The sequence below is a fragment of the Stegodyphus dumicola genome, chromosome 10 (genome assembly GCF_044657685.1).
Source record: "Stegodyphus dumicola isolate Sdum_Otavi_A_Nest chromosome 10, ASM4465768v1".
Classification (NCBI taxonomy): domain Eukaryota; kingdom Metazoa; phylum Arthropoda; class Arachnida; order Araneae; family Eresidae; genus Stegodyphus; species Stegodyphus dumicola.
The window spans coordinates 59304227-59325758 of record NC_140777.1 but is presented as its reverse complement, the minus strand read 5'-3'; the positions used below and the strand labels follow the sequence as shown (position 1 = coordinate 59325758).

The 21532-nt window shown below is 31.2% G+C and overlaps 1 protein-coding gene across 1 annotated transcript in view; it reads left to right on the top strand.

The window, feature by feature from the left end:
* The window catches only part of Elp2 (elongator complex protein 2), an 81104-nt gene that overhangs the window by 26768 nt on the left and 32804 nt on the right, over positions 1–21532 (top strand). The window contains 7 exon segments of the mRNA XM_035367738.2: positions 7504–7584; positions 9888–10000; positions 11357–11479; positions 13161–13310; positions 14409–14600; positions 15982–16062; positions 16064–16139. Of these exon segments, the coding sequence (XP_035223629.2) occupies positions 7504–7584; positions 9888–10000; positions 11357–11479; positions 13161–13310; positions 14409–14600; positions 15982–16062; positions 16064–16139 (816 nt within the window).

Sequence of the window (21532 nt, the reverse complement as noted above, 5' to 3'; positions counted from 1 at the left end):
TACTCTACTTTTAGCTTAAAAGGACTATTAGTCTCAAAACAGGAGTTGGCATTGATTCACTTTAAATGATGTCCATTGTCAATGCATTGTTTCTGCTTTCATTCGAATCTGTTGCCATTCGGTAAAATGTAAGATATTTATCTTTCATATTGAAATTATCTGTTTTGTATTAATAAACTGAGCTATTTAAAGAGAACAGATGCACTTTTAAAGAATATTATTGTTATTTATTTATTATTATTATTTACATTTGAATTGGATTGATTAAAATAAAAATGCATTTCATTCGTGATGTATCTAATCAAAAGTATTAATATTTAGTAATCATATAGTAGTAATTTGCTGCTTTTAGCTTGTTATTTACATCTTAGATGGCACCATTAAAATGCTATTTTTAAATTCGAATGTGCGATTAAATGGTGAGAAAAAGAAATTAAAACAGAAACCAATTTTAGTGCCACCATCTAAAAAATAAGTGGCTAACTAAAGAAGGTAGACTGCATACTTCATGATTACCAAATAATGTTGTATAATTATGTTATGTATTTTTTTCCCCATTTCTCAAATATGCAGATGGTATGTAATGTTCCCATGTTAGTCTAAAATGCATTCTAAAATGTTTTGCTCTTTTGCCTGGACCATATCTGTTGATAATCTCTAGTGATAAATCATATTAAACTTTAAAAGAGCCTGTTTTGGTGATCATTAAAATATCAACCATTTCAATTTTTTTTTTTATTTAAAAAATTTTCTGTGCTATATGGGAAGCTAAAATTTATGCATGATTATTCTGTTAGATCAGCACATCTGAATTTTTTGTAATTGTGATCCCTTTTTATGATGGAGATTTTTTTTCATAACCCCAGATATTAAATGCAAAATATATAAATATTTTCTCATAAATAATGTATTTTTGGGGTAAACAATATGCATATAAAAAGTAGTTTTAAGATTTACTTCAAGTAAACAAAAATTAATGAAAGAGAATTTTAATGAGACAGATGTGTATGTTTTTTGCTGCAACCTTTGACACTGCTGGACATAAAGCATTTTCAACATTTTTCAGTGTCAAATGAATTTGGATTTAATTAGCATTAAAGTTGAAAAAGTTGTTTCACGTAAATGTGTAGTGCTGAATAAGAGAACACAGAATGCCATCTCAGAAATAGTGGGAAATTTAGTTCTAGCTCCAATCTAGAATTCATTCAAGGATTTTTGTGAAAACTCAAGTTTGAGTCAGTTGATAATTCTACAGATTCCTTTTGCACATTATATGATGATTAATCTCATGGCGATTTTATGGTGATTAATCTCATTAATATCAATTAATGTAATTTCTTTAAAGTTAAATCTCTTTAATGCCAATGAATGTTATTTCTTTAAAAATCTTATTAATGCAGTTTCTTTAAATTGAGGTAAAGTTCCCACTATTTCTGAGATTGAATTTTCGCAACCCTAAAATTTCGCTTTGTGACCCCATTTGGGGTTATGACCTGTTTAATTTAAGAAATGCTGTGTTAGATAGTGACATGAAAACAATTGAAATGGAACACAAATCTTAAGCTTGTTTTTTAATTAAGTGAATGCTCATGAAAATGATAGTGGCTAAGTGAAAGACTATCTTGATTAAGCAATAAAGGCCATAACACTTACTCTGTCATTTTCCCAAACAGAAACATTGGTCGCTCTTAAAGGAGTTAAGCTCCATCTTGCTAGAAAACTTGGTTTGTTGTTTGTATTTCTCCTTTCTTTCTGAGGTGAGAAGCCAAAAAATTTTCAAAATTAGGTAAGAAAAAGTATTACACTGGTTTACAGAATTAATTTTCAGTTTCTTGCCATGTACTTTAAAAGCATCTTTTTGAAAAATGTTTTTCCAGTGTTGCATTTCACATATGTAGCATTTTAATATGTGGTTCTTAAGAGACTGAGAAACAAATCTGGTTGTTGAAAGTGTTGTTAAATGTGACTTTTTTTTTTTTTTTTTTTTTTTTTTTAGCAGCTTGATTGATATTTTGATATTTTGAGCTTTCCAATAGATGGTGCTAATGATTATGTATTCTCAGCTTGCCAGTAGATGGCGGTAGTAGTTTATTTGTAAAAAGGTACTGATGTCATATTTGTACATATGTAGTAGTTCATCTTTGGTGTTCGTGAGTAAAAATGCTGTCTGTTTATTACATTAAATTCATCCAGTCTGATTTATTAGATGTCTATATTTTCTTCATAGTGAGTACTTCCTGGGAATATATTGAATTCAGGTAATCAACACACTAAACATTTCAGAAAATGGAAGGAGTTCTTGAAAATTTATGATATTCTGTAAAAGGAAAAAGTTGAAATAATCAAGAATTTATATGAACAGTTAATTTTGAAAATCAACAAACTGAAAAGCTTAAATTCAGAAATTGAAATTAAAAACTTCAGAGAGATTGAAATTGAAGCTACACAAAATCAAGAATGCCAAACTAAAACTTTTATATAACAAGGAAGAATGCAATGATTTTTGAAAAAGAATTTTTTTTTTGAAAATTCTTTTTCAAAAATCTATTTTTGAAAACAGAATATTCGAGAACTTTATATATATTTTAAAGTATATATACAATCGGCTTTATGTATATATATACCGGATGGCCATAATTAAACTGACAGTGTTCTGTAGCGTGATCTATTTGCGAGAATAACGCCACATTTTGTAGAAAGATTAAACAGGGGGACTTAAAAGATGGGGGATGAAGGATTCCGCGAAAAAACAAATTATTTCCAAAAGTCACCGCTAGGGGAATATTTGGCGCTGTATAATAGAAAATAGTGTTAACAAATGCAAATCAATATGAAAATTACCTTTCATTTTGCATTCAAATGAGGTTCAATGTGGCTGCCGTTGTTGTGGACCACATATTGCATTCTGTGCACAGTATGCACAACAGCAGAAAGTAACATGTCTGCAGGAATCTCCCGTACAGTCCGTGATATGTTTATCCTTCAACTTAGCCAGGTCCTGGACCACTCCTTGATAGACCTTGGACTTAAGGTAACCCCATAGCCAGAAGTCGCATAGGGTAAGATCAGGTGACCGAGGTGGCCATGCAGTTGGAAAGTAGCGGCTAATGACTCTTTCTGTTGTGAATTTCTTGTGTGTTCTTGTGTTTACAAATATAGACATACAGATGCCAGATGTAGAAATAAAGCCTGAACTCTAAACATTCTGCATTGCTTCAACAGTTGTCATCAGGGTGACATAATGAGTCATAAGATTTCTGTTTTAATTTGTAGGGATAATATCCTGGTTTAGTTGGTGTATACAAAGAACATTTTGTACTTCGAACTTTCAAAAGCAAATAGTGTTTAAACCTAAGCATAGAAGAGAAGCTTTTATAAAGCATCAAATCTGTTTGTGAAATTGAATCTATATGGAATAAAAAATATTCCTGATCAAGTACAAAATGAAAAGGCTCTACAAATATTCAAAAACTCAATTACTCGAAAAGATGATCGATATAAAGTCGGAATTCTATGGGAAGATGAAAATGTAATTTTTCATTGACAATTTTAAGGATGCTGAAAGACAATTTTTCAATTTGATTGGGCAATTTAAATCAAACTTGAAATTTAACATGCAACACAAAACAGTAATAAACAGTTAGTTTAAGGAAGAAATAAGTCAGAAGTCAAGGAAGAAGTCGATTCTGGTATTCCACGTGGGAAATGAACTTATTATGTTCCCCATCATGCTGTCGTCTATGAAAATTACTATTCGACAAAAACTTCGCATTGTTTATGATGCTTTTTCAAAGGAAAAAATTATTAATCTCTAAATGGTAATTTACTACAAGGACCAAATCTTTTTCCTGAACTTTTGAAAGATTAATAAATTTTTGACTTCATCAGATTGCATTTACATCAGACATTCAGAAGGCGTTTTTCCAAATTTGTTGCTTCTGAAGATCAGAATATTATGAAATTTTTATGGATTGATAGGACTTCAAGTTTATTGCATGTGTCGTGTAATTTTTCGAGCAAAATCAAGCCCATTTTTGCTCAGCTACTGCATTAAGTATCATCTGAAATTTGAAAATATTTATCCCAGAATGATAGAAATGTTAAAAAACTTCATGTATGTTGACGACTTTATTTGTGGATCTGATACAAAGGAGGAAGCTGTAACAGATATATTATGAAGCTAATGTTATACTGAAACAAGCATCAATGACTCTGACCAAGTGTAATTCTAATTCTAATCTTCTTCTAATTCTTCGGTTTTAATGTCAAGACATTATAGATTTCATTGTGTTACATGATTAAATAAAGCATGGTGTTTTGAACACAACTTCAAAGATCTTCGATCCTGTTGGGTTTCTTGCTCCATTTGTGATTCAAGCAAAAGTTCTATTTCAAGATTTACAGTAAAGACATTGCTTGTGATGGAATTATCCTACCATAATTGCAAGAGAAGTTGGAAAAATGGTATAGGCAACTATGTGATTTACCAAATATCTCATTAGTATTTTTATGTTGATGAAGTATTTTATGCCTGAAGTGTTGGAACTACATTGTTTTTGTGATTCATATGAAAGTGCTTATGGAGCAGCAGTATACATGAAATTCCACAGCTTTAAATGTTCCGGAGCAAGTTTAGTGATAGCCAAGAGTAGAGTGGCTACCCTCAAAAAATTATCTTTGAACTCATGGTTTTGGAACTCATATCTTTGAGCTTGTGGCCAGGATTTGAACTCATGCACAGTGTTTGCTGCACGACTGATAGCAATCATCCTTTTGCATCTTCCTGAAGCAAAGATTTATTTGTGGACCAATTCTTGCATTGTGCTTCACTGAATAATGAACTCACAAACTGCATCTCAGAAATTCAGAGAGTATGTAATGAAATTCTCAGAATGTAATGAGTATGTAATGAATTCTGCATCTCAGAAATCACTGAGTATGTAATATCATTGTCCTGGATCAGCCAATCCTGCCAACAAAATCCTGTGTGGTGTTACACAGAGTGAGCCTGTAATACTAGATCGAGTGTGGTTGGATGGACTTTCATGACTACATCAAAATGAAATAAATTGGCCCAAAATGAATGAGCATTGTAGCACAGCAAATAATGTTGATAAAGAGTTCTTACTCAAATTACCAGCAGATTCAACCTAAAGACTTAGGTGAACTAAGAGTAACGTCATATACATTTAAATTAATAAATAATTTAAAGTTACAAAATAGAGTGATTTGTTCTGTTACCAAAAATGAAATATGTAATGCTTTGTGTTATTGGATTAAGTTATCATAATGTGAGTTTTTTTGGCAAGACTGAATGATGTTAAATTAAAAAAAAAACATTATATCAAAATTCCAAATTGTTTGGGTTAAATCCAATACTTGATGAAAGTGTTTTTTTAAGAGTTGAAGTAGATTGGTAAAATCGTTGTTAGATGTAGCGGAAATTCAACCTATAATATTACCAAATAATTATTTTCTCATTTAATTATTTTTAACTGTCATGAAAAGGGACTTCACAGTGTTGTAAATGAAATTTTAGTGCAAATAAAAGGGGAATTTTGGATTTTAAAAGCTAGACGTTTTATAAAATCTGTGTTATATGACTGTAAATTTTGTAAAAAATATAATGCTAAAGCTGAACACAAGATGTCAGTCCTCTTCCTGCTGACCAAGTAGAAAAAGGTCAACCACTTGAGATAAGTGGGGTATTTAGAAGATAATATAAAAGTGAATATTTCGTTGCTTACTTGCATAATAACTTGCGTATGTTTAGAATTGGAATTGTCTATTATTGGAATGCAGATACAGTTTAATCTTAATTTTTAAAGAAATAATATTGTGATAGTTACCAGTAGATTCATGACTAATTTTCATTTGCTATGTTCTTCTCATAATTGTGTCCATCAGAAATTAAATTATTCTTTTAATTTTCCCCTCTTGATTTTTGGACAATGAAATTATTGGGTTGGAGGGAAAGTTCTGTCGTATTTTAAAGAAAATATTTGAATTCATTTATAAAAATATGTGTTTAATATTAATCAATTATATATGCTCCGTTATTTGTTACAACCTGTTGCCATCTTCCAGGTAACCTGTAAATTCCTGTTTTGTAGAAGTTGTCATCCATGGAGTTAAAATAGTCAGCAACTGCCTTAGAAACACTTTCAAAAGACTTGAATTTTTTTCCCGTTAGATAATTTTGCAGAGATCTGAACAGGTAATAATCAGAGGGTGCAATGTCAGGTGAATACGGGGGGTGACTAAGGATTTCCCATCCTAACGCATTCAGTTTTTGTAGTGTCACCACTGCAGTATGCGGGTGAGCATTATCGTGATGGAACACTATTCCTTTTCTGGACGCTAATGCTGGCCTTTTTTTTTTTTTTTTTTTGATAGCTGCATTCAATTTATCCAGCTGATTGCAGTACAGATCCGCGTTGATGTTTTTTCCCTGTTTCAGCAACTCGTAATACACTGGACCTTTCCTGTCCCACCACAAACAAAGCAGTACTTTTCGTTGATGGATACTTGGTTTTGGAACTGTTGCTGATGATGTTCCTGGTTAGCAGTAAGATTTTTTTCTTTTAATATTCTCGTAAAGAATCCACTTTTCATCTCCAGTAACCAGCCTGTCCAAAAACGGCTCCACATTGTGTCTAATCAGATGTGATGAACATATTCTTACACGATCAGACAAATTCTTTTCCGTTAATTCATGTGGAACCCAAACACTTTGCTTTAACACAAACCCAAGAGATTTAATGTGATCTCCAACAGTTGTATGATGAATGCCAAACTCTTCTGCAATTTCTCGACTTGTTAAATGTGGATTATTTTCCAACATGGATCGCAAAACATCATTATTGATCTTGGATGGTCGTCCAGATCGAACACTTTCTTTGAGGCTCAGGTCCCCAGAACGAAATTTGCTAAACCATCTTTGACAAGTACGAACATTTACAATATCTTTTCCAAATACCGCACATAAATTTTTACATGCAACAGATGCGTTGCTTTCTTTTTGGAATTCATATAAAATGCAGTGTCGTAAATGCACTTTATCTACCATGCACTTTATCTACCGACATGTTTTTCCCTTTAAATATTACAAGTAAATGATGAACAGTAAAAAAGGGCACCTTTTATATTATACAGCAGCTAAAAAAACAAAAAAAAATCCGATTGACTCACTAGCCAGATTTTTTTTTTATTTACAAGAAAAATCACCTGCCTATTTAAAATAGGACAGAACTTTCCCTCCAACCCCATAGTTAAGAAAAGGGGGAAAATATGGTACATATATCTGGATATTTTTTGCTTGATTAATTTTTTTGTGTGTTCTAACCATATTTTTTAATTTAAAGAATTTGATGCAGTTATAACATTAAAAATGTTGCTTTGCTGGTTTCTACATTCTGTGTGTAAAAAAAAAGGGGGGGGATTAGGAAACCTTTATATGTTTTTAGCTCAATAAACATTTCATATTCATGTTTTTACTTTCAGGTCAAACTTATTGTGTGACTTTAGAATCCATTTTGCCACATGAAAATTGGGTTTATTCTGCAAGATGGGTGTATAATAAAAGTATGCTACATTTTGTTGCTTTTTAAAAATTAGTCTATTTAAAAAAAATAGATATTTCATAAAAAATTATAAATGTTTCATAATTTTCATGAAAACTATTATAGTTTTCTGATCTTTATTTTTTTAATCCGAAATTTGTAGTTTTCTATGGGAGTTAAAAATCGAGCCAATTTCCAATTTGCCACTAGATCTTTATTTTAAAATCAAATTCTGAGCAGAATTTGAGCTATCAGCTGAATCCATTTGTTTATATCCATTTTTGGCACCAGAGCAGTTTTCACAGGGACAAGCCATTTTTAGATTCATGGTCCAGATTAACTATTAATTTGTCCAGTTTTCATAATAACTCTGAAATTATGATGAAATAAAATAAATTTGCAAAAATATTTGTGAGTATTTTATTTAAACAGATAATGAATATGATTTTACTACCTTTCCCAAAGGCCAGAAGTGAAAGCAAGTGTAATTTTGAATTTTTAACATGCAAATATTGTAAAGCAAATGTTAGTTTTAGTTTATAAGTATTTAATTTTTATTTTGATTATTTGAGGTAAATCAACATGTATCGTTGCTGCTATTTAAACCTTTTGTTTAACTGAGGCAATTTGTTTACTACTGATTTTTTTTTTACGAAGCAAATCAGACCAAGCAATTTATTGATTAAAAAAAATTATTCAATATCTTTAAATAAATAAAATAATAATAATCTAAAATAATACATCAACAATAGCAATGAAAATCTATTAAAAATATTTATTTTCTTCTTATAAATAAAACAGAAACAAATAAAAAACATAAATTTTTCATTCTCCTAAACATTCTAATTTTAAAATGGCCAGGTCAGCAATTTTGAAAAGGTGGCAACATTGATTACATCAGGGGGGAAAAAAAAAAAAAAAAAAAAAAGATGCTCTAGCTTGGTTATGTGTCGCTAGGTTTGATGACTTATCAACCTTTTGTTTGTTTTAAGATATTATAATTTAATGTTTTTTATTACAATTACAATTTTTTATTTTATTAAAAGATGGAGATGCAGCTAATGTGCATATAATAGCCAGTATTAAAGAATATTCTAGAGTAGCGGTTCTCAACCTTTTGAGTAATGCGTACCACCTAAACAAAAACTGAAAATCTTTAGTACCACCACTACATTTTATAATGATTATTTTTCAATTTCTCAATAGAAATATTAAGAGAAAATATATTTTGCCATTTGCACAACCTAGTGGCTATTTGTATTAAATATGCACACATAAAAAATATTAAAATAAAAATTGGTTACCATTTTAATTATCAAAATTCTAAGTTATAATATTTTAATTCTAAAATTTAATGCAAAATTTAGGCCTGTTTAAGACAGATCAGTTTGTTCACTTAGTTTTTAACCGTAAATTAGGATCCACTTTTAATTTTGTTCTGTATTTAATTTTCAAATATGAAATGGAAGAAAGTCCTTCTTCCCGTAAATAGGTTGTGCAAAAAGGCAATAAAAATTAAATGGCTTAATTTGAAATGTCTTTGAATTCTCTTCTTTTATTTAGCCAAAAGTTTACAAGTGTGCTATTTTTGAAATCTTCAGTTAATTTTAGAGTTTGATCGCAGGAAATTTCTAGCAATTGTTCTTTTTCTTCATGAGATAAAATTTCAGGTACATTTAAACAAAATTGATTTCTAATCACATTTTCTTTTTCATAATCCTCAGGAAAATACATATTTAATCTATTTATCAATGAAAAACAGTAATTTTTAATCTTAGATGCTAATCCTTCTTTTATTTTCAAATTATTTTCGGTAGAAAACTTTCTAAAAGTGTAAGAAGCTTAAAATGTTATCCAATTCTTTGAGTATTAGCTCGAGTTTTTTTATCATTGCATTTATTTGATCTCTAATGGTAAACAAATTAACACTTTGTCCTTGCAAACCTAAATGTCAGGTTTCTTTTAAATAGCATTAAAATATAAAATTTTCATTTCCCTCAGACATGTTTTAAAATGTTCCATTTTTGATAATTTTTTAACATTATGATTGCAAAACTTTATAAAGTTACTGAGTGTTATAAAGCACAGTTTCTGAATAACTTTTTTATCAAAATCAAAGAGGTTGCAGTAAATATGTTAAAATTAATTGCATTTGTTCAGTATCCCATTTTTTAGTAAGAAAATTCCTACATCTTTCTTTCAAAATATTTTTTCTCTAAAATTCACTTTATGTTTTTTTCTCATGAAGTTAACAGGTAGGCTGTTTTGAATTTTCATTGCTGTTTAATTTAAGAATACAGGCAATTTTGTACTTTTTATTCACAGGTGTGTCTGACATTGGAGAAGAAAATGTGTCACTTTTGCTTCTCACGGCCTCTATGGATAAAACCATGATTATTTGGGAAGCCAATACTTCTACATCTCTTTGGATGGAAAAAGTATTTAGTATATTTATTATATATTACTAAAATTTATTATTCACTTCCCAGGGTTGACACATTCTTTCACATTCATCTATCATAACCAAGGTTGGCTTTTTATTGGCAGAAAAAGTTTTGCCTTACCATTTATAAAAACTGTTTAAAACTGCCACATATTAATAAAACTGTTTAAAATGTTTCATTAATTAGTTATACCCACCAATTTATCAAGTCAGTTTAATGCATAAAATGTAGTACATATATAATCAGTACAGTAGGGGCTGCTTAATGTGATCATGTTTGTGTTTGTGATTATGTATCTATTTCAGTAACATTAACTGAGTGATAATAATAAACAGAGAGAATAAATATCTGCTAAAATAGCACTGGAATTTCACTCAATATAAATAAGTACTTTCACAGAATATCTATCAAGAAAATGTGAAAATTTGTTTGTGACCTTTTTATAACGTATTTAACACGATAGTTCATTATGAATGTTCATAACTTTTTAGGAAAGTATTTGACCCATGCCATACCCCTAATCTTAATACTTGAATGGCATCCTTCATTTACTGGAGAACATATGAATATAAAATTTATTGTTAAGCAAAAAAGCAACCTTAGTTTGACGTAGTGCTTTTAGAGGAATTTTTTGTTTAATGATCAGGAGGAAATGTTTTTAAAGAAATTTCCTGCTGGATGGGAAAATTTCTTAACAAATTTTGAAGGAAAAATTTCTTTAGAAATGTTTTTGCTTCTGAAGGAGAGGGACGGATCTCTGTCTGATCATTCTCGATATCAATAAAGTTTTTCAAAATATAAGCCAAACTAAAGTTGTTTTTAATCAAAAACCAGCTGTTTGGTGACATAATCCCTTACTTAGCGACTTCAGTTAAAAAATTATTCAGTAATAACTAATTCAGGACATAAAGTCAAAATTTCCAAACCATAATCCCTTTCTCCCATTGAAATAAGCCTTAATATTGGATGATGCACTTCGCTTCTGCTTCTTGGCCTAGGTAGACGGTGGTTTGCTGCTTTTGTTCTTATTGCAAAGATATTAATAAATGCAATTGTTTTGGAACCTGCTCGAAAAGTGTGTCAAATTATTTGTGGCTACAGATGTCAGTTCTAATAAAAAAACAGATATTTAAACCTGCTATGATTGCCTCTTATTACATCTGCATGGTTTCAAGTATTTCTAAACATGGATTAACATCTATGCTGTCAGCTTTTCCAATGCCTCGCACATACACACATATATAAATACTCACACATTTGGTGCTGATAAGGTATTTTAATCTTTTCATATTTTATAATCTGGCAAAGTGCTGATGTAAAATAAATTAATGGTTCATTTGTTATTTCTAGGTTTGTGTTGGAGAAGTGGGTGGAAATACCTTGGGCTTCTATGGTGGAGTTTTCTCTCCCTGCGGAGAAATCATTGTCGGTCATGGCTTTCAAGGAGCTATCCATATCTGGGAGTTTCATAAAGTAATTTTATAACAATAAAAATAAAAAAAATTTGAAAGTTTTCAGATTTTAAATTACATCCAAAGGGGCATTTTTTTAACGTTTTGTGTGTTACCTTTATTTATTAAATATCATGTTCTTTGCACTTAAACCATAAAATTCAGTTCAGTAGTAAAATAATTTTAATGTCGTAAAATAATTTTAAAATTAGCATATCTTTAGAATTTCCCATACACAGTTCAGCGCCTGCTGGAGATAAAAAGGTTTTTTCCCACTGTAGAGTGTTGCCATTGCTCGCTTTTAAATCGTTGAGTTTGTTACTCAAAAATTTGTTAAAGTTTTACTAAATATGAAATCGATAATACAAATTTGGTCTTCTGCATGCCCATATTTGTAGGTGGATTACGTCATTCAAAATTCGATGGCTCTATGTACCGTCGTTTTATTACAATGCGAGAAATAGACATACATATATGCAGATTTTTCATTATTTAATTTCTTCAAATATAATGCAAGATTCTATTAGACTCTACATTTGGTGGCAACAGTTTGAAAAGTGAAACGGACATTTATAGTGATTCAATGCAAAATCGCAAAACGAAAACAATAGTCTTTCAGTCAGCATTGTCCTCGCTGGGACTCGGACTGGGACCTCTCAAATATGTTCCGAATGTGCAACAGTTACACCACGAAGGCATGCTGGAAGGAGGGCGAAAATGCCTTAATAACCAAAGAGATGAAAATCTGAGAGGTCTAGTAAATATGCGGTGTGATGCAGAACATTTCAGCCATACTCAATAAGTTTTTGTGTGACATTCATCAAAATGTGGGGCAGAATGTTATTATGTTGGAAAACAATGCATGGAAGATTGGTCTGAGCACTTTACATCGATTTCTACTTTGAAAATTACCATTAACGAACAATAGTTTCTGAATTTATTGCCTGATTTAATGGCAGCAATTCACAGTATACAATTCCTTTGTATACAACCCTTTCAGCTTGGAGTATAGGGGGAGGACACAACCACTAATGGCTATCCTGTTCCGAAAAGGCTAATAAAAGAGATAAAGAACTGCATTTATTTGTTTTAAATTGCTTAGTATGTTAATCAGTAACAGACAGATTTAAAGAAAAATGAAATATCTTATTTTATTTATTTATTTATTTATTTATTTTGTAAAATGGCTGCAAAGTGGCATGTGAAAGTTAAAAATATTTTGTATCGGATATTTTTAGAATTTTTGTTAAAGTGTTAAATGTTGCTATATATATATTTTTTTATATTCTGTAGATTCTTTTCTTAAAAAATAATACATGTTGATAACATTTGGTGGCAACATCATTTTTTTATTATATATATTTTTTTCATTCTCTATACTGTTTGTTTTAAATAATAAATGTCAATCTATATTTGGTGGCAACATTTGAAAATTTATATACAGAGTTTGAGGTTTGAGATGATGTTAAACCTCTGATGCTAAAGAAAAGGAATAAAAACAAAATTATTTTAATGCTTTTCCAAGTCTTATATGTTTTAATTATAAGTTTACAGATTTGAAGATAAACATTAATTTTTTTTTTAACTTGCAAATGTTGTTTATTTCTTTGTTTATTGCTTTTTTATAAACTTTTTTCTTTGATATCAAGAGATTTATTTATTTATGATAAACATTATCCACAATTCTTTTGTTATTCTTTAAGGAAGAAGGCTCCTGGCAACCAGGTTTACCATTTGGTGGTCATTATTCTTCAGTTCAAGATATTGATTGGGATCCTGATGGAGAGTACTTATTGAGCTGCAGCTATGATCAAACCACTCGTTTGCATGCTCCTTACATAAATAATAAAAAGGTTGTTTGTTTAAAGTTACTTAAAAATTAAGTTAATTCCTTTAAAACTTCTATTATCCAGATCACTTGACCAATTAAAATTAAAGTCATTTTATTTCTACAGTTTTATTTTGATATTTACCACTTATCATAGCTCATAATTTTTTTTTTTTTTTTTGGAATCATTTATTGGTTGGAAAACATCACTACTGGCATTTTAATAAACTTACCTCTTTTTCTCTAACTATAGTTTCTGACATCATCTGCAGCAAATTTTGTAAGCTGTATGTCCGTGTAATTATTCACTAAATGCTTAGCTGGGAAAATGAAGAAAAATTAGCAAATTGATGTGCTGAAAGATCAAGCAAAAAAAGTGTAAATGATTTTTTGCCAGGGATATCCATTTTTTAAATAAATAAAAAAGAAATAATTGAAAACATGTTTTCCCCCCCTCCAAAACAATTGCAGTGCTATCCAAAAATTATTTGTAATTGTTTTGTTGATTGCCAGTTCTTATTAGACTCTACTGGCGCTGCTAGAATAGCATTAATAATATGCAACAGAATTCTGTTAGTGCTTTCAAGGCAACTTGCATGATTTTCTCTTTTCTTTTTTTTTTTTTTTTCTTTTGTGTGTGTGTGTTTTCATTTTTGAATTATGTGAGATTTTTAAGGGTAATCTCTCTTTTTAATGAGTTGAGACTTTAATCTAGAATTTTCAAATTTCCTTGAAGAGACCCCTCAAGTAAATATACTAAGAGATCTGTAAAAAAATAAATTAAGGTAATTAAGGTTAAATTTTAAAAAAATTAAAAAAAGGTAAATAATTAAGGTTAAATTAAAAATAATTAAGGTTATAATTATTAAAGGAAGCTGATTTGTCTTCCTTTAATGTTATTCAGCAATGTTTTCTGATTTGCCTGTATGTAATATTCTTTAATGTATTATTTTGTCATATTTGGTATGCCCAAAGCATATTTTTTACTATTCTCAAACGACCTCAGTTTCACTTGTGTAGATTTATGCTGCATTTTTAATGAATGAAATTGGTATTTATATATGATATTTTGTCATAGCAGTACTAATGTTTTATTCTAATGAGTCTTTCTAAAATTTATTAGATCTACTGGCATGAAATTTCACGACCTCAAATTCATGGATATGATATGGTTTGTTTAAGTGTGTTAGATAGATTTAAATTTGTCTCCGGTGGTGATGAAAAAGTTCTTCGTGTTTTTGAAGCTCCTCGAAATTTTGCAGAAACATTAGAAAAGATAGCAAAAGTAGACACATCTGTTTACTTGAAAAATAAGGTGAGTGATAAACAGCTTACTAAGTGCAGTAGAAATTTGGTTGAAGGCAAACAATATTAAGTGTTGCATCTGTAAATTATCTAATATTCTGCTTTATCCAGTGTATCACAAAATCTCATTCATACTAAAAATCACAGTAGAATTCAATATCCCACCTTCTTTGGGATTAAATGTTGTTCAGGTTAAAAAATTTTGCAGATTATTATTATTATTTAAGTTTTGTTCAAATTGCTTAATAAATTGCAAATTTTTTACATTAAATCTAGATTATTTGTGCACAAATGGCTAATTAAAATATGCTGATAGCTTCAGAATTATTTAGTCATTATTTAAGTTCTATTGTTGCAAGTCTTGTAATAGCAAGTTGAGAATTCCCACTAACTGTCAAATGAAATTTTTTTATCTCAGCAACCTCTGTGTCACTTTTTTCATTATCAGTAGTGGCATTTTTTGTATTTAGAACTGTACTTCAGATTCATATGCTTAAGGCTGATCTGAGTCCTGAATAAATAAATTCCTATATATACTTTTACTTTTATAATTATTTTTAGAAAAAAAACAAAATGCTTCTGTAATTACATTGTTAAAATGAATTTCATTTGTTTAATTTTGTTCTCCCCCCTGCGTAATTGCTTCAAAGTGCTCAGTGATTTTTGCTCTTATATAATTAGTAGGTATGTGTTACATACTTGGCACAGAACCATTCAATTTTCATTTTATGTTCTTTCCTCTTTTTCTTATTTAATCATTATTAAAGTTCCATTGTTGCAAGTTCTGAAATAGCCAAGTTGAGAATTCCCACTAACTGTCAAATGATTTTTTTTTTTTTATTCTCAGCAACCTCTGTGTCACTTTGTTCATTATCAGTAGTGACATTTTCTGCATTTAGAATTACTACAGATTCATATATGCTTAAGGCTGATCTGAGTCCCCAATAAATAAATTCCCACATATAATTTTACTTTTATAATTACTTTATAGCAAATGCAAAAGGCTACTGTAATTATGTTAAAATTAATTTCATTTGCTTAATTTTCCATTTTTTAGGATAAGCAGCCCCCCTTGCATAATTACTACAAAATATTCAGATATGCCTCAGTGTGTCAAATACAATTTACACTTTTTCCTTTGACTTTTTTTTAAATTCTTCTGATTTTTACTCTTGTATAATTAGTAGGTATGTGTTACATACTTTGTATAGAACTATGTAATTTTCATTTTATGTTTTTTCTCTCTTTATTCTTATAAATAATGAGATCTCATAGCTAAATTTCACACAATATTCAGAATAAGGCAAATGTAAATAATCTGTTAACAGAATGTGTATCTTATTTTCTCTTTAATCACTTTGTCTTTTAATTATGAGAAATTTTCTATATAGCTGGCAGAGGGAGCCACTGTTCCTTCACTTGGACTGTCAAACAAAGCCGTTTTTCAACAGGATTTAGAAAAAAACCAATCCATGTGACCAAGAGGATTCAAATCGAAACTTTAAAGATTTATATCCTGATGTTTATTACACACCCACCCATTTAACAGGTATTGATATATTTATACTTTTCAAAAAAAAAAAAAAAAAAAAAAAAAAATTCAGAAAGTTTCAGTGTTTTCTGTTTATAAACTTTCAGTAATATTTACACTGTGTGTAGAGTTAGTATATTTAAGTAAAGATAATGCAGGCCTCTTTTGAAAAAACTAATTTAAATATTAAAAATATGTACAACATAACATTTTTAAAATCTTGCTTTCTGTTAGTATCCAATAAGGCAGACAGGTAGGGAATTTGTCCCACCTGCAGGAGTCTAGTGAAATGTATGTCTTTGTACTGAAGCAGTACAGTATTCCAGTGGTGTCAAATTGGCAGCCCATGGGCCACATGCGACCTACAAATATATTTGAATTATGTATTTATTGCAAATATGGTATTACAATGATTTCAAGATTTTAGTTATTTTAATTACATCACTTTATGTGATTTTCATTACCATTAAAAATGAATATTAATAATGCACCCAAAAATCTGTAAATGGAGCTAATTAATTTACAGCAAGATATAAATCTTATTCAAATATTTGAAGATACAGATTTGATTAACCTTTGCATAGCTGCCTCCTCTCCCTATTTTTCATCACATTTGCTGGCCTCTTGCTAGATCACTAAATCTGAATCTTCCAGTTTTTAATTTTGAGCCTAATATTGTGTATATAAGATTTTAAAAGTTTCTAAATACTTAACTGAAAACTAATTTTCATGTTGTCAAATCTTTTAGTGGCAAATTTTGATATTTTTATTAAATGTAAAAACTACAGACTGTTAAAGATGTTTATTTTCAGTGACAATACATGATAATGCAGTAATTAAAGGTACTTACTTCTCCTTCTATGTAGTTGTGAAGTTGAGTTCAAAATAAATGTCAAATCTATGTTTTTTAATTTCAAACTTTGCGCTTGGTATTCATTGACCAGTTACTTAAAAAAAATCAGACAATAACACAGCAAATGGGTCATGTTATAACTGCAGTAACTATATGTTAAATATATGTAGCTGTAAAGTATTTGTTACTGAAAAGGTGTTATTGAGGGAGGACTTGCATATTGCCATGCACTATTATTTTTTACCACCCAATTATTATATGATGCCCCCCAATAGTTTTAAGTGCCCCCTTAAATCACTGTGATGCTCACTGGGAGGCGGGTGGCTTATTAATTACTCTGAGAATTACTGTAATAGAAAACACCTTTTCGAGAATAGGGTTTCTTGGATTTTTTATCAGTCTAATGTATGTTTTCTTTATTTTCTGCGAGGAGAAGTTGGACTTGAAAGACAGGCATAAACATTTTGTGATATTTTTAGTTAGTCACAATTTAAAGGCTCTTAATTATTTAATTTAATTTCATTTATTGCTGGATCATACCTACTGACTTTTCTGGTTTTACCAATTTTCTTCAAATCTCTTGTTTTTTAATTTTCAGCCATTACTTAAGAAAATGTTTCTTAGCTATCAATGAAATTTATTAAATTAATAAAATTTAAATTCGGTAAATTCTATTCCCCCATCCCTTCAGAAAAATTCTTATTAAATTTTATTTTATCTGAATTGTATGTTTTTTCTTATTACATTTTATTGGCATTTATTTTAGTAAATTTTTTTTGCATTAAATTTTATTTGATCTGAATTGTCTTTATCTACTCTACACATTTGTGGATTTTTATATCAAGATTCAAGCAATGTTTAATCAGTTAATATTTGTATTTAATTTTGTTGTTTATGGTGCATTACTAAGATTACCTATACAAATCATATGTATATTAATTATTAATTTTATTCTCATCATCTTTAAACATACTCTGATAAATAAAAGCTTTCCTTCATTATGCAGGATTTTCTTAGTATAAATGTATAAGCAAAATAAAAAAGAAATGAGACCAAGAACATCAAGTTTAGAACATCTAATTAAATATTAGTATATTTTATATCAGAATTCAATTACAAAAGTTCATATAAAGTGAATGAAGTCAGTTTGTTCGAGTTTCTTTTAAAATGGTGTCATCAGGCAGCATGAAAACCTCGTGGTTATCTCACAGAAATCTCCTGGTTTTTAAGATTTTAAGCTTGACAAGTGTGCCTTTTTTCATACTTGTCAAAACATAAATAAGCTAAGTTAAAAAGTTTTGCATGAATTTATAAGTTGACGAACATAGATTATATATACAGTGGATGGACAAAAATATGGAAACACCTTGTGAAATGCATATTTGAAAAGAGAGATTGATTTTAATGAAATATGTAGGTGGCACTGGCGTTTTTGACTACTGACGCCACCTATACAACTTCGTAAATGTGCTAAACAGTTAAGTTGTTGTCGGAGTACTGTTATGTGAGGTTGTCATTGCATTATGTCAGAGTTAACAGACTTCGAACGTGGGCAAATTGTTGGAGCACATATGGTAGGTGCTTCCGTAAGCAAGGTAGACGAGGTGTTTAGTGTTTCAAGAGGTACTGTATTGAAGATTTATTCAGCATATTTGAAAAGCGGAAAAACATCATCTGCTAAATCACAGCGCGGACGAAAGTGTGTCCTGAGTGATCGTGACAGACGATCATTAAGGGCAATGGTGACGAAAAATAAGAAGACCACAGCTGCAAAAGTTACTGCTGAAATGAAAATTGTGTTACTGAACCTTGTGAGTACCAAAACAATTAGAAGGGAGCTTCATAAACAGGGAATTGCTGGCCATGCTGCAATTGAGAAGCCACTCATCAGTGATGCTAATGCCCGTAACAGGAAAATGTGGTGTTTAAGTCATAAAGCCTGGACTATAGAGCAGTGGAAGCAAGTAACATGGTCTGACGAGTCTTCTTTCACATTGTTTCCCACTTCTGGCCCAGTTTACGTCTGGAGAATGCCATCTGAAGCCTAGAATACAGACTGCTTGTTGCCAAGAGTGAAACATGGCAGGGGTTCTGTTATGGTTTGGGCAGCCATATCGTGGTTCTCTGCTAGCCCCACGATAACTGTGTCAGGGCACATGACTGCCAAGACTTATGTGAACATTTTGGCCGATCAAGTTCATCCCATGGTACAAACTTTGTTCCCCGATGGTGATGGTGTCTTCCAAGACGACAAAGCCCCTGTTCACACAGCTCACATTATCCAGGACTGGTTTTCTGAGCACGAGGATGAGTTGTCCCATCTCCCCTGGCCACCACAGTCACCAGACCTGAATATTATTGAACCTTGTCCAGGACTGGTTTTCTGAGCACGAGGATGAGTTGTCCCATCTCCCCTGGCCACCACAGTCACCAGACCTGAATATTATTGAAAAGGTGGTGTTTAAGTCATAAAGCCTGGACTATAGAGCAGTGGAAGCGAGTAATATGGTCTGACGAGTCTTCTTTCACATTGTTTCCCACTTCTGGCCGACTTTACGTCTGGAGAACGCCATCTCAAGCCTATAATACAGACTGCTTGTTGCCAAGAGTGAAACATGGCAGGGGTTCTGTTATGGTTTGGGCAGCCATATCGTGGTTCTCTGCTAGCCCCACGATAACTGTGTCAGGGCACATGACTGCCAAGACTTATGTGAACATTTTGGCCGATCAAGTTCATCCCATGGTACAAACTTTGTTCCCCGATGGTGATGGTGTCTTCCAAGACGACAAAGCCCCTGTTCACACAGCTCACATTATCCAGGACTGGTTTTCTGAGCACGAGGATGAGTTGTCCCATCTCCCCTGGCCACCACAGTCACCAGACCTGAATATTATTGAACCTTGTCCAGGACTGGTTTTCTGAGCACGAGGATGAGTTGTCCCATCTCCCCTGGCCACCACAGTCACCAGACCTGAATATTATTGAAAAGGTGGTGTTTAAGTCATAAAGCCTGGACTATAGAGCAGTGGAAGCGAGTAATATGGTCTGACGAGTCTTCTTTCACATTGTTTCCCACTTCTGGCCGACTTTACGTCTGGAGAACGCCATCTCAAGCCTATAATACAGACTGCTTGTTGCCAAGAGTGAAACATGGCAGGGGTTCTGTTATGGTTTGGGCAGCCATATCGTGGTTCTCTGCTAGCCCCACGATAACTGTGTCAGGGCACATGACTGCCAAGACTTATGTGAACATTTTGGCCGATCAAGTTCATCCCATGGTACAAACTTTGTTCCCTGATGGTGATGGTGTCTTCCAAGACGACAAAGCCCCTGTTCACACAGCTCACATTGTCCAGGACTGGTTTTCTGAGCACGAGGATGAGTTGTCCCATCTCCCCTGGCCACCACAGTCACCAGACCTGAATATTATTGAACCTTTGTGGTCTACATTGGAACGGAAAGTGCGTTCTCGTTATCCACCTCCAACATCGTTATCTGAACTTGCCACCGTTTTGCAGGAAGAATGATATAATATTCCCTTGGCAAACATACAGGAACTGTATTTATCCATTCCGAGAAGACTGCAAGGATTATTATTATCCTTGCATATTTAAGGAAAGAAATATGTTTTTTTAAAAGTGTTTCCATATTTTTGTCCAACCCCTGTATGTTTTTTTATTTAAAAAGAAAGACAAGTGTATGTATGATATTTCATGTTTCTAAACGTTAAATGTTAATTATTTCTTTGTGACGTTAAGCTGTATTTTGAAGTTTCTAGATTGCAAGTTTTTTAGTTTTCATTTGATTGATTTAATTCTTTATTTTTAGTAGCTAGTTTGAAAAAAAAAAAAAAAAAAAAATTCTGTTGAACTGTAGCTTTTGTTAAATGGCAGCACTTTATAACACTCTGTTACATTACATTTATATTATATTTAACTAGGGACATAATGAAATGAGTTGCAGTTGCTTATTGCTGAATGATAGAATAATCACTGTCATAAACCACCAACATAAATCAAAGCTGTCTGAAAAAAATATGTAAAAAAAGGGATAACAGCAGTGAAAGTGGATAATGTCTGCCATATATGTGTGCCAAAAAACAATAATCATTGATCATGAATAAAATTTGCAGTTCCATATTTAAATACACCATTCTGGATATGAACTCCTTGAGTATTTACAGAATTCTTTACCAGTGTGGTTTAATTTACACTGGTCAAACTAAGAGAGCTTTAAAATTTGCATGAAAGAGCATGTTAGGAGGAAAAGTAACATATTAATTTTCTGCTATGCAACTCTTGGTTAAAAAGTCACATTTTTCATTTTTCTGCAATTAAAGTTATTGGCAAATTATATTTTCTAGAGGTGTTTCACATTCATAACAATCTTTCAGTTCTAGTAAATGATCCCAATTCCAATCCCTCTTTATTCCCAGCTTTTAAGGAAATTGTTTCATAATTTTTTTCCCATCAGTAGATGGTAGCAGTAGTTTGACTTCCATTCTCTCACTGTTATTACCTGAACACTTTTGTCATTTGTAATTCTGCAGTTGAATAA